This window comes from Phytophthora sojae, assembly GCF_000149755.1.
Source record: "Phytophthora sojae unplaced genomic scaffold PHYSOscaffold_10, whole genome shotgun sequence".
Taxonomy (NCBI): Eukaryota; Oomycota; class Peronosporomycetes; order Peronosporales; family Peronosporaceae; genus Phytophthora; species Phytophthora sojae.
In genome coordinates this window covers 672,938-684,204 of record NW_009258124.1, presented here as the reverse complement: position 1 = coordinate 684,204, position 11,267 = coordinate 672,938, and the positions used below count along the sequence as shown (strand labels likewise).

Sequence of the window (11,267 nt, the reverse complement as noted above, 5' to 3'; positions counted from 1 at the left end):
GCGGACAGCGACAGGTTGCTGAAGCGCACCTCCATCTCCGGCAGGGGGCGGCCCATTGCCGCGTGGATCTTGGTGGCCATGAGTTCGTGCAGAGCCTGCGGGCCTTGGGCCATGAGGGTCTTGCCCGACTCGTAGCTGAGCTCGGGGCCCTCGACGGCGGACTGGTCAGCTGCGGCGGAGGAAGGGTTCATGGTCTTGACTGACCTCTGCAAGAGGCAGGAAATTCCAGAATGACTGGGAGACGCCAGCCTTGGTCCAAGGCCCTCGGTCTCCGAGTCGGAGGGGCATGTCGGGTGCGTGGCTCGCAGAGCGCAGTGCAGTTCGGCTGCATAGATAGCGGTACTTGTGCACGTTGAAGTGTTCCGCGCAGAGAGCGGGCTCGCCATAATCAGGACCCAAAAGAACGTTTGAATGGACCCTAATTTAGATGTTTATTTGATATTTGATATTTCCGAAAAGTTGGATAGTGAAAGTAAGGTTTTTCTGGCAGTGCCAGATGCTTACGCTCGGCTAGATTGGGCTGAGGCCCAAACGAAACACCATGTTGATGGCAGCGGTACACTGTATCAGCAACTAGAGGTGTCAGCGGATCAGTAGCGAAATCCAGTCGCGCGTCCCCATTGACGACCTGCATTCCTGCCGTGCCTTCCTGGCTCAACTTGGTTGGGAAATTTACCTCATTGTATCTCTCTGTAGGTGATAGGTCCAGGCTGCGCTTGGGGGCGGCACTTTTATCCAGCCTCTATGGGGTTGTGAGCTGCTATGAGCAAGAGATCTCTCGACTCGGCAAGTACGACAATTTGCTGAAGGTCCGATCGTCGCCGGGGGTGTTAAACCGCAGCGTGGGAGAAGTCTAGTATCCCAGTTTCGTATCCCAGTTTCCTTGGGAAGCGAAATCATCCAGCTGTCCACCCCCCTGTAGCTCATCAACGCTGTGCGACAGAGTGCTCGCGTGGTTGCACTACGGTACATGTAAAATAGATCTCTCGACCTCACCTTGAGTGATTCAAAGTCAGCAGTTGTGCGTGAATTGCTCCGGGAGCTTTGATGCAGCTGATCGCAGAATAGGTTGTGCAATCCTTTTTTGAAATGCTTTGACGACTGGACATGCTGGTAGTGACTAAGTGTACGCATACCAAGAATAGTCGTCACGGTGCCTGCGTGCACAACACAAGAAATTTAGAAAATGTAATAAAAGTAATGAAAATACTCTCCGGAAAGAATTATCGATAAAGCTCATTGAAAACGGAACAAAATTCGCATGACGTCTCGGCTGTAACCCCAGTGTTTCATGTCATAATTGATTTTAGTACTTGCGCCAATACAAAAACTAAGCTTATAACGAAAATCCCGTATATATTTATTGTCAATAATTGTGAAAATACTGTATTACTGGCTGACCCTGTATTGCAATGATTATTACTGTGACTCCAAGACCAAAATACAATTTGATATTTTATTTTCCGACCTCTGGAATGCAGGCATCGGGTCCATGATGTACTTCACACTCGCGATGAACATCGGGTCGTACGGACCTTCCACTGCGCTCACCAGCCAACCAATAATTATGTCTTAAACCTAACTAAAATATTTGATGGAGTGGCCGTCTCAGAAGCAAGCAACAAAAGCAAAGGGTCGAGCTCTTAATTTTCAAAAAAGCAGCTCAATTTTTTATTAGCAATATTTAGATAATAAATAACATATTAGTTTTTGACGCTATGCCAACTATTACTTCAACTAAAATAATTGTAAAAGTCCATGTTACGAATGATTTATAGTTTCATTCCTAATTGTTTTCATCAAAAAAAAGTTACACTACAACTAAAATGAATTATAATTTTAAAAATGTGGTTTTCTGTAAAAAACACGCTTACTTTTATTGTACAAACGCTTTAAAAAGACCTTTAGAGCACATAACACACACAACACACATAAACATTAAGCGGTTTTCACTTTCGCGAAAGTGAGAGCCAAAAGAGCGAAAGTTTTCGCTCCTTTCACATTTGAAAACACCTAATTATATTTTCCCTTTTTTCATTGTTCGGGATCTTTTTGCTTGCGTTGGAACTACCAAGATGGTAGCTAATTGTACTTGCTGATATTTCTTTAAAAAAATTTCAGTAAGTACTATGTATCGGGCACTCGCTTGTACTATCGCCTTCAGATCCGCATATGCGTTGATGGGAGGCTTGGCTGCTGGCGTTCCCGTGTGTATTATTGTAGGATAAGGAAGCTTTCTCCCAACTTGGCATTCCTTGCGCTTCTCTGTCATTGCATCTATCCAATCAGGACAAGTTCTTCAATGAATTTAGCCAATCACGATCGATTCGTGTGTATCCCAACATTTTCCCAATTATTTTGGGAATTTACAGTCTTGCTAGAATAATATCCAATACAAAAGTTTAGTATAATTGTTGCATTACTCATATTTGACCACAAATTCCCAATACAAATCATGATTGTATCGTTGGTGGCTGTGACTCGTCTGCTTTCTCTCCTCTCCCATTTGAAAAGATGCAGCGAGCGCCGAGAGGGCTTGACATCCCGCAAGGGACAGCAGGGCAGGAGGCAGCGGCGATGAAGTGCTTCAGCGAATTCTTAGCTCTTGCTAACATGAATGAGGAGTCAATTGCTAGTATTGCGAAGTCGCTGTCTATTCCTGATGCTCTACCAAGTCAAAACTTTTACTCTTTGCTAACCGCCTTCTCCATTTTCTTGCAAACTAAGCCAAGTGCTCGAGGAGGCCGTCTTGCTAAGGCTACTGCTGTGGGCTATATGTCCCAAGTTGTGAACCTGCTCCGAGAGCGGTACCCTCTGTACTTGTCAGACAGCAAGCGAATTGCGAAAATACGCGACAAAATGGGTTCAACTATTGAGGAGCGAAATTTGCTAGCTGGCGTGCAGACTGGTGAAGCTCCAGGCTGCACGCTCGGCGACTTGCGTGTTCTGGTGCAGGAAACTGCGATTAAGGGGGTTGGCTCAGGTTATAAGAGCTTACATGACGCTGCTGTACTAACGTTAATGTGGCACACGTTTGGTCGAGCGATCGATACCTGTTTTGCTAGGAAGAGCCAGCTATCTATGGCGGCATCGGGGGAGCTCTTTCTGCATCTAGCTCGAATCAAGACTTCGGTGGTTCAAGGCATCTCAATTTACAAGGCCGCGACTAGTGTATGCTGCACGGCCTCGGAATGCTGTTCGTCGGAGCGTCGGAGCCTTCCAGCTATGTGTTCCCGCTAGTGCCGCACGCGGCGGCATCGGATTTGCCAGGGGAGAAGACTTACAGCCAAGACGAAGCTATACTCTACTGGGAGAACCTTGAAGAGAAAGCTGAACCAAGGAACGAGCCACCAACAAAGCGCGTGAGAGGAAGGCCCAACGTGTCCAAGTATATTAACGACGTCATCACCATGGTCTGCGAGCGCCAAGCCCAGGCCTCTGCCCCGCTGCCCCCGACGCTCACCGCAGGGCTGAGCAGCCACTCCTTGCGTCGCGGCTCCGCAGCGTATGCAAACGCCTCACCGCAGCTTGCGATCCAGTGGATCTCGACCCGGGGAGCTTGGCTGCTAGACTCGCTCACGAAGGCGTTCGCGTACGTGGGTACCACGACACGCGAGGACCAGAGTGTCGGCAAAGTCCTCGCTGGATACCGAGACCCGCACCTGCCATGCGTCACGCCCACGATTGCCACCTTGAGCGAGCTTCTTCCTGCGCTCGAGTACGCCCAGCTGCTAACCCTGCGCGGCCAGCTCTTCAAGAACGTCAGCGGCTTCACGGACACCACGCTCAACGTTGACGCCTTAGTCCTGGATGCGGCGCTCGCGTCCCTGCTCATCCATCTTGACGACGTCGCGACGGCAGTCCAGCAGGAGCAGGCTGCCACAGGCTTCACATCGCATTACCTGTACCGCTTCCACGAAGCTCTGGACGCAACCAACGTAGCGCTGGGAGCTCGGCTCTCGCTGGACACGTGCATTGGTTGGGGTCGGCAGCTTCGCACGGCTTGGCAAACGGAGAACTTCGGACAGCTGGGTGAACGCAGCAATGGAAACACCACCATACTTGCCGCAGCCGTCACCCAGATGCTATCGTCCATCGCAGCAATGCAGCGCACACTTCAGAAGCTCGTCGCGGCCCACGAGAGCAAGGCCACCAGCGCTGACGGTCCTGCTCCTTGTCGCTGTGCTGGCCAGGCCCCGCAGGCGAGCACTGACACCGTCGTTGAAGCGCACTCTCTTGCTGGCTGCTTCTACAACTGGTACACACAAGAGCTGTGGCACACGGCAACCCAAAAGAAACAACAGTTTGTTCGCGCTGACCTCAAGGCAGGCGTCAACATCATGATCATAGCAGCAGGGCGAGAGGTAGACGTACCAACGGCGCCACTGGGCCGGGACGGCGTCGCGTATCGGCTGTGGAAGCAGCGTGTCTGGACGCTAGCGGAAGACTTGGACAAGAAGGTCAACGCTGCGCTTGGGAGTATCGACGGTAAAGGCCGATCCAAAACCGCGGGGTCGCTACGGAAGCGCTGGAGAAAGCTGCGCGCTGACCACCGCTCTGCGTACGACGCGCTCTGCTCAGCATTTATCACCCGCAAAGCGAACGGTGGCATCGTCGACCGCTGCACACCAGCTAGTCACCAATGGAAGCAAAAAGACTTGGAGTCGTAGGATCACGCAGCTTGTATTAACTCTTAATACATTCCTATTCATACAACATGGATAATCGAATTCAAGGCGCAAATGCACACGTCATCGCCATCCCACAACTTAAGCACAGCGCATGGATTCCCGTCAGTCCCGATACAAAGTCATACACAATAGAAAAACGCTCACATACCGTCAGCGAGCGCGCACGACCTCGTGCTTGGCCGACAGCTACCAAAACCGGCAGCACAACACCCGCCCTGCCGGGTTTTGTAGCTGCTTTCGACGGGTCCTTGCGTGGGGCGCGCCTGGGGGCACTCGGGTCTGGGGTGGTCGGCGGGGGAGGCGTGCGGCACGCTCGGAGCGCGCTGTCGTGTTGGAGACGCGGGGCGGAAAGTGTGAAGGCGGAGAAGGCTGCGCAGCCGGCCAAAAATAAAACCATAAGGTTTTTTCTTGGCTTTGGAGCCGATAAACCAGTCCATACTTTGTTGAAGTCATTTGGAATCTCACTTATGATTGGCTCTCCTCATTGGGAGCGGCGTTTGGGACCTGGTAGATTAATGAAGTAGTAGCAAACTCAAAGGTACTTTATGAAGCGAAAATGCACAACAACCGTGAACGATTCGTTGATATGGATTCGCTTGCAAAGCAAAATGCTCTTGCTGTTGCCTTTGGAAATACTGAACATCTCAAAAATGTATTATGAAATGAGTATTATGCACTATGCACAGAAGTGCTTCTCAGTTGTTGCTTACTTCTTCTGGTGGTTGATGTACCGCAGCGCCAGCGCGGCCCAAATGCGGAACAGCACGATGATGCCGACCGTGATGCCGAAGTTGCGAGCAATCTGGCTATGCTTCATGCCGAAATACTCCTCCGTGTACTCCTTGATGGTGATGTGGCCTACGGTCTCCGGAGCATTGGCCATGGGCTGGCAACCGAGCTGGGAACCCACGTTCTCGTACGCCTGCGTAGTCTCGTTCCAGGTCGGCAACTCGTCACAGTCAGCAAACACAAGCGTGATGAGGTTGGCGATGGGGAACTTGAAGGGGCAGATCTTGTACAGCCACGTGTAGCCTGAGGGAATCTTGTAGGCCGGGGGGCTGAAGCCGACGAACATCATGAAGATCGAGTTGAACAGAATGCCCGAGATCTGAGCGACTTCCTCACTTGGCGTCGCGTATACGAAGAACTGAGCCAGGTACACCATCATCAAGACCAGCAATGAAGAGTCCAGCCAAAACACCACAGCCGTCCAGAAGCCCGTAAAGCCCACGAACCAGTAGAAGATGGCGGTGAACAGCAGCGAACTGACGAAGCAGTACGGGATCTCCGCCAGCGTCGCAGCCACGAAGTACCAGAACGCATTATACGTTTGACTTGCGCGCTCACGGTAAAAAGATTCACGCTCGGCGCAGGTCAGAGGCATCACGCTCTGGAACACAGCCATCGAGTTAAACAGTGACGACATGAAGACCATGCCGACGCCCGAGTTAAGTCCCGTGTACGACGCGTAGTCGTCGTTGCCGACGAAGATCAAGCCGAAGAGCAGAGCCAAGAAGATGGCCAGGTACATGCGCGTGAGGTTGTAGGTTGGAGTCCGCCAGTACATCTGGAAGTATCGCCACACCACGAACTTCATCTGCGTCATCGAGTTTGCAGCACGCTTCTTCGCGAACACCATTTCGGGCAGGTCCGGGGACGGGGTAGTGATGCCTTCCTTCGCCATCGTCGTCTCCAGTTGCTGGTTGTACGGGCTGTTCTTGAAGTAGCTCACGAAGTCCATCGAGTCCTTGGATCCGTGGCCCACACCGGCGCCAATGCACTCCAGCATCCACGTCGCGGGGTTATATCCGACTGGAAGCGGGGCCACGCCGGGGATGTTCTCGAAGTAGTCGATCAAGTTGCGGCAGTCCTCACCCAAGTCACCGTAGAAAGCGGTCTGGCCACCGCGCTGCAGCAGCAACAGTCTGTCGAACAGGTAGAACACCTCAGCCGAGGGCTGGTGAATGGTACAGATAATCGTACGACCCGAGTCGGCCACCTTACGGACACCGTCCATGATGATCTTGGCCGAACGCGCGTCCAGGCCACTCGTCGGCTCGTCCAGGAAAATCACACTCGGCTGCGCGGCAAGCTCCACACCGATCGTCAAGCGCTTCATCTGCTCGACTGAGCTGCCACGAATGATCTGGTCCGCGATGTCCTCCAGTCCGAGCAATTCAATGCATTCATCAACGGAGTCGTACTTCTTGGCGTCCGAGATCGACGCGTCCTGACGCAGGAACGAGCTGAAAGTCAAGGCCTCACGAATCGTGGCCGCCTCCGAGTGGATGTCCATCTGCTCACAGTATCCGGTACTTCGACGGATGGCAAGGTCGGTCGCCTCGTAGCCGTTCAGTAGAATCTTGCCCGTGATCTTGCCTCCAGTCTTGCGGCCAGCGATGACGTCCATCAGCGTCGTCTTGCCAGCACCAGTTGAGCCCATCAGCGCGGTGATCGACCCGGGGATAGCAAACCCGTTGATGCCCTTGAGCAGCTCGAGTTGCTCCTTCGGGTTGTGCGGATCGGGTACGAAGTAGTGCAGATCTTGGAACGCCACCGTCACCGGGATGAAGTTCTTCTCGCGAGTTTCGACGGGGAGCTCGACAATGGTTTCGCTCTTGTTAGCAGCCTTCGGGGTCTCAGTGAGGACGTACGAACTCTCGTCCTCAATGGGCTTCACGGTCACATCAACGTTGTCGGGAGTTTCGTAGCGGACGTACTCCAGCGCCAAGTACGACAGGAACATGAAGAAGACGTAAATCGCCAGCAGGTAGATGATGCCGTATGCGACCCACTCTTTCTCCGTCGAGATATCAAACAGGTTCAAGTAGTACTCGCCCATATTGAGACCGTTGTACTTGGCGCAGTAGTCCACTCCGTCGTACACGCACACATCGTAATCGCTTGATCGGTACTCGTTGACAGCCAGGGCCTTGATAGCCCACGCCATTGGGCTGAGCCAATGGGCCCAGATGAGGTAGTCGGGAATTTGGCTCTTGGTCACAACGAAGCCCGCGAAGATGATGAACACGAGGATCGAGACCATGCCCACCGGCATCACCACGTTTGCATCGGGACACACACCAGCGAGGAAGAAGAACCACATGCCCATGGCCAGGTTCGACACGAACAACACAATCTCGAAGATGATGAACAGCTTCGCGTCAGACGCAAACCCGCAGACCCAGTACACGATCGAGCCGAAGACGATGGTCTCGGCCAGGGCCAACGGGATCTGGCTCACGGTGGTGGCTAGAACATAGGACCCCGTTCGGAAGAAGTTGGCGCGGCGTTGCTTGTAGAAGATGGCCCGACCCGAGATGTACACCGGGATCATCGCACCTTGGCCCATCGAGAGGAACATGACGGCAGCGAACATGATGCCCATCGACACCGAGATCTGCGTTGGATCGAACTGGTAGAAGATGGAGCAGTACAACAACGCCATCACGATGACCATCGCCAGCTTCCCCATGACGAAGGCTTGGTTCCTGTAAGTAATGAGCAGAGCTCTCCACTGAAGCGCCAACACACTGGCGAATACAGACTGGTGGAATGTGGGCATCGGTTCGATGATGTCCTTCACGCTTGCGACCAGCTCCGGATCGTAGGGTGCCTCCAAGATGCTCAACATTTCTTGGTACATCTGCGTCAGGCGGAAGCATTCCCCGAACTCACACGGGCTTCGGGGCTGCTTGGTCGGGTGCGGAACTTCGTAGCGGTGCTGCTGCTTCGTACCAAGGTCCAGCAGGTAGTCGGCGATATCACGACCAGGCGGACACTTGAACCCCAGCGTCTCAAAGTATGCCTCCACCTTGTCACATGGCCCGTGGTACATGAGCTCACCCTCGTTCAGGATCATCACATCGTCGAACAACGCGAACACCTCAGGAGAAGGCTGAAGCAACGCGATGACCACCGTCTTTTGCATGCGATGAGCAACGCTGCGCTGTGTGTCAACGATGTCGTACGCGGCAGCGGCATCCAGGCCGGTAGTGATCTCGTCCATGAGCGACACGTACTTCATGCCGAACTCCATTTCACCAGTCGTCACGCGCTTCTTCTCACCACCGGAGATGCCACGTAACATGTTGTCACCAACGATGGTATCCTGGCAGATCTGCAGACCCAGCTGTTGCAACACAACATCGGGGTAGTGTGCGAAGATCTTCTTGGTAGCTTCGAGCGCCTCCAGATCGCTGGTGTGCTGCGCACCCATGTCCAGCATGCCCTTGCCCTGCTCCAGCAGTTTTCCACCGCAGAAAGTATGGGCGAACTCGAGCGTCTCCTTGACGGTCAGCGTCGGGAAGTGCTTCTCGCGCTGCTCCACGTACGACACGAATTGAGGCAGCTTGTCAACGAGGTGGTCGTACGGCACATTGTTGTACGAGATATCTCCCTCCATGGTGATGTTCTTCGCCATGGGGAAGCGGCCACTGAGGACCTTCATCAGAGCCGACTTGCCCGACCCGGGCTGGCCCAGCAGCAGCGTGATCTTGCCCGGCGCGAAGCGGCCACTCACGTTCTTGAGGATCTCCTTGCGGACCGTCTTCTTCTTGGGGCCCATGAGCGTCTTCTTAAGCTCGTTCGGAATGGTCGGCAGCTCGTACTTGGTGGCGTGGTCGTCGGCCACGACGATGTCGGCGGACAGCGACAGGTTGCTGTAGCGCACCTCCACCCGAGGTAGCGGACGGCCCGTAGCGGCCGGGAGCTTGGTGACCATGAGGTCGTGAAACACCTGCGGGCCCTGGGCCATGAGGGTCTTGCCCGACTCGTAGCTGAGCTCGGGGCCGTCGGCCGTCGAGGTTGACGACGGCTCGGTCGTATTCATCGCGGTTTCCGTTCTTCCCGGTTGACTTGGGCGGAAGACAGGAAATTCAAGAATGGCCTGGACTAACTAACTCACTCGGTCGCGAAGCAGCTTTTCGATCGGGGTCCTCTTGGCGACAAAGACGGCGGTACCACTTGTTACATGTTGAAGTGACCTTGGATTTGTCCAAATCAAGAAAATACAGATACCCAAAAAGACTCGCTCGAGAGCCCGGCTTTAACCTGCATAGTCATTTCAAGTGATGATCGTTTTGTTGACTTCCACGCAGCCCAAAACTAGCTCGGCTGATGACGGCAGGCGCCAACTAGCGGAACGCTGAAAGCGGCGACAGCTCGCCGAGACAGCTCAGCGCTGCAAAGGCATGAAAGTGCAATGCACATTGGCGAGCGATAGATTACGGCGCCAGCAGCGCTACTATGTGTTGAAGCGGTGGCCAGGGATCCAGGAGGTCAGGTTAATGTTTCTCCAGTGCAGGAGGTTGATGTAGCATTTCATGAACTTGTTTTACCATCGTCTCGATCGTCCAGCCGTGCGAAACCCACAAAACACACAGAGACGAAAAAAACATGAGTGTCTAATAAGTTCTGGTTGGTTTGAGGCCAAGTAGATACCATCGAGCCTCGATGGCCTGGCAACCGAGGTTTGATTCACTGCTTGCAAGGTCTCATCGCTCACCGGGCAACTGACCCATAAGTGTGTTCGTTGGAGACTTCTGGGTCGAAATCGTGTTGAACCAGTGAGAGTTGCAGTCCACGAGCACCATCACAACCGAGTAAAATGTCACGACAACGTCCCCCCCTCCCCTGCGAATTGGATCGTATTTCACCACCGCTCGCTCTGTAACAATCGTGTCACGAAATCGTAGTCGCAGGGCTCGCTACGACAACCCTCCCCACCACCACCACCGCCATGCCAAAGTGCTTGATGCGAGCACTCCTGGCGACTGGCGATACGCGATGGAGGCGCAATCCCGCAGGGCCTCCCTCCAGTCACAGATCGGAAGGCACTCAAAGAAGAACTGACGTGTAGAACTATTTTATTTGAGGTTCCAAAAAGCAGGATATGTGCAACGAGGCTAGCTAGAAATAGCTGGCCCCCAGTCTGTGCTGGATCTACCGCTTCTGGTGGTTAATGTAGCGCAGCGAGATCAGTGCCAGCACGCGGAACAGCACGATGAAGCCGATGAGCACGAAGAAGTAGGGCGTGATCGTGTCGTGCTTCATGCCGAAGTACTCCTCCGTGTACTCCTTGATGGTGATGTGGCCCACGGTCACCGGCGCGTCCGCCATCGGCTGGCAGCCCAGCTTCGAGCCCACGTTCGTGTACGCCTGCGAGGCCTCATCCCACGTCGGCAGGTCGTCGCAGTCCGAGAAGATCAGCGCCACCAGGATCGACACCGGGAACCGCAGCGGCGAGATCTTGTACAGCCATATGTAGCCCGACGGGATCGCGTAGGCCGGCGGACTGAAGCCCATGAACGTCATGAAGACGGCGTTGAACAGCAGGCCGATGATGGCCGCCACCTCCTCCGACGGCATCGCGTACGAGAACATTTGGCCCATGTACACCTGCATGAGCACGCTGAGCGAGATGGCCAGCCAGAAGATGAAGGCCACGCCCACGTCCGTGAAGCCCACCATGGGGTAGAACACCAGCGTGAAGAGCGCGCCCAGCACGAAGCAGTACGGCAGCTCGGCCAGCGTCGAGCCCAGGAAGTACCAGAACGCATTATACGTCTGGCTCGC

General features: G+C 53.9%; 4 protein-coding genes across 4 annotated transcripts in view; 1 reads left to right on the top strand and 3 right to left on the bottom strand.

Annotated features, from left to right (window-relative positions):
• Window positions 1-191, bottom strand: part of PHYSODRAFT_524588 (pleiotropic drug resistance protein ABC superfamily) — a gene marked incomplete at both ends in the record, with an annotated part of 8,787 nt that extends 8,596 nt beyond the window's left edge. Inside the window, one exon of the mRNA XM_009537109.1 lies at window positions 13-191. Coding sequence (XP_009535404.1) covers window positions 13-191 — 179 coding nt within the window. The remainder of the gene's footprint in view (window positions 1-12) is intronic.
• A 3,891-nt stretch (window positions 192-4,082) lies between these two features.
• PHYSODRAFT_524018 (hypothetical protein) lies at window positions 4,083-4,670 on the top strand (the record flags this gene model as incomplete). The annotated part of the gene is made up of 2 exons (XM_009537108.1): window positions 4,083-4,127; window positions 4,203-4,670. 2 exons carry the CDS (start codon window positions 4,083-4,085, stop codon window positions 4,668-4,670), a joined length of 513 nt encoding a protein of 170 aa, XP_009535403.1.
• A 727-nt stretch (window positions 4,671-5,397) lies between these two features.
• On the bottom strand, window positions 5,398-9,522 carry PHYSODRAFT_524154 (hypothetical protein; the record flags this gene model as incomplete). Its single annotated transcript, XM_009537107.1, has 1 exon — window positions 5,398-9,522. One exon carries the CDS (start codon window positions 9,520-9,522, stop codon window positions 5,398-5,400), a length of 4,125 nt encoding a protein of 1,374 aa, XP_009535402.1.
• Window positions 9,523-10,634: 1,112 nt separating this feature from the next.
• Window positions 10,635-11,261, bottom strand: PHYSODRAFT_339202 (hypothetical protein; the record flags this gene model as incomplete). The annotated part of the gene is made up of 1 exon (XM_009537106.1): window positions 10,635-11,261. A coding segment is annotated over one exon (627 nt), but the record flags the coding sequence as incomplete, so codon positions are not given.
• Between the last annotated feature and the right edge of the window lie 6 nt (window positions 11,262-11,267).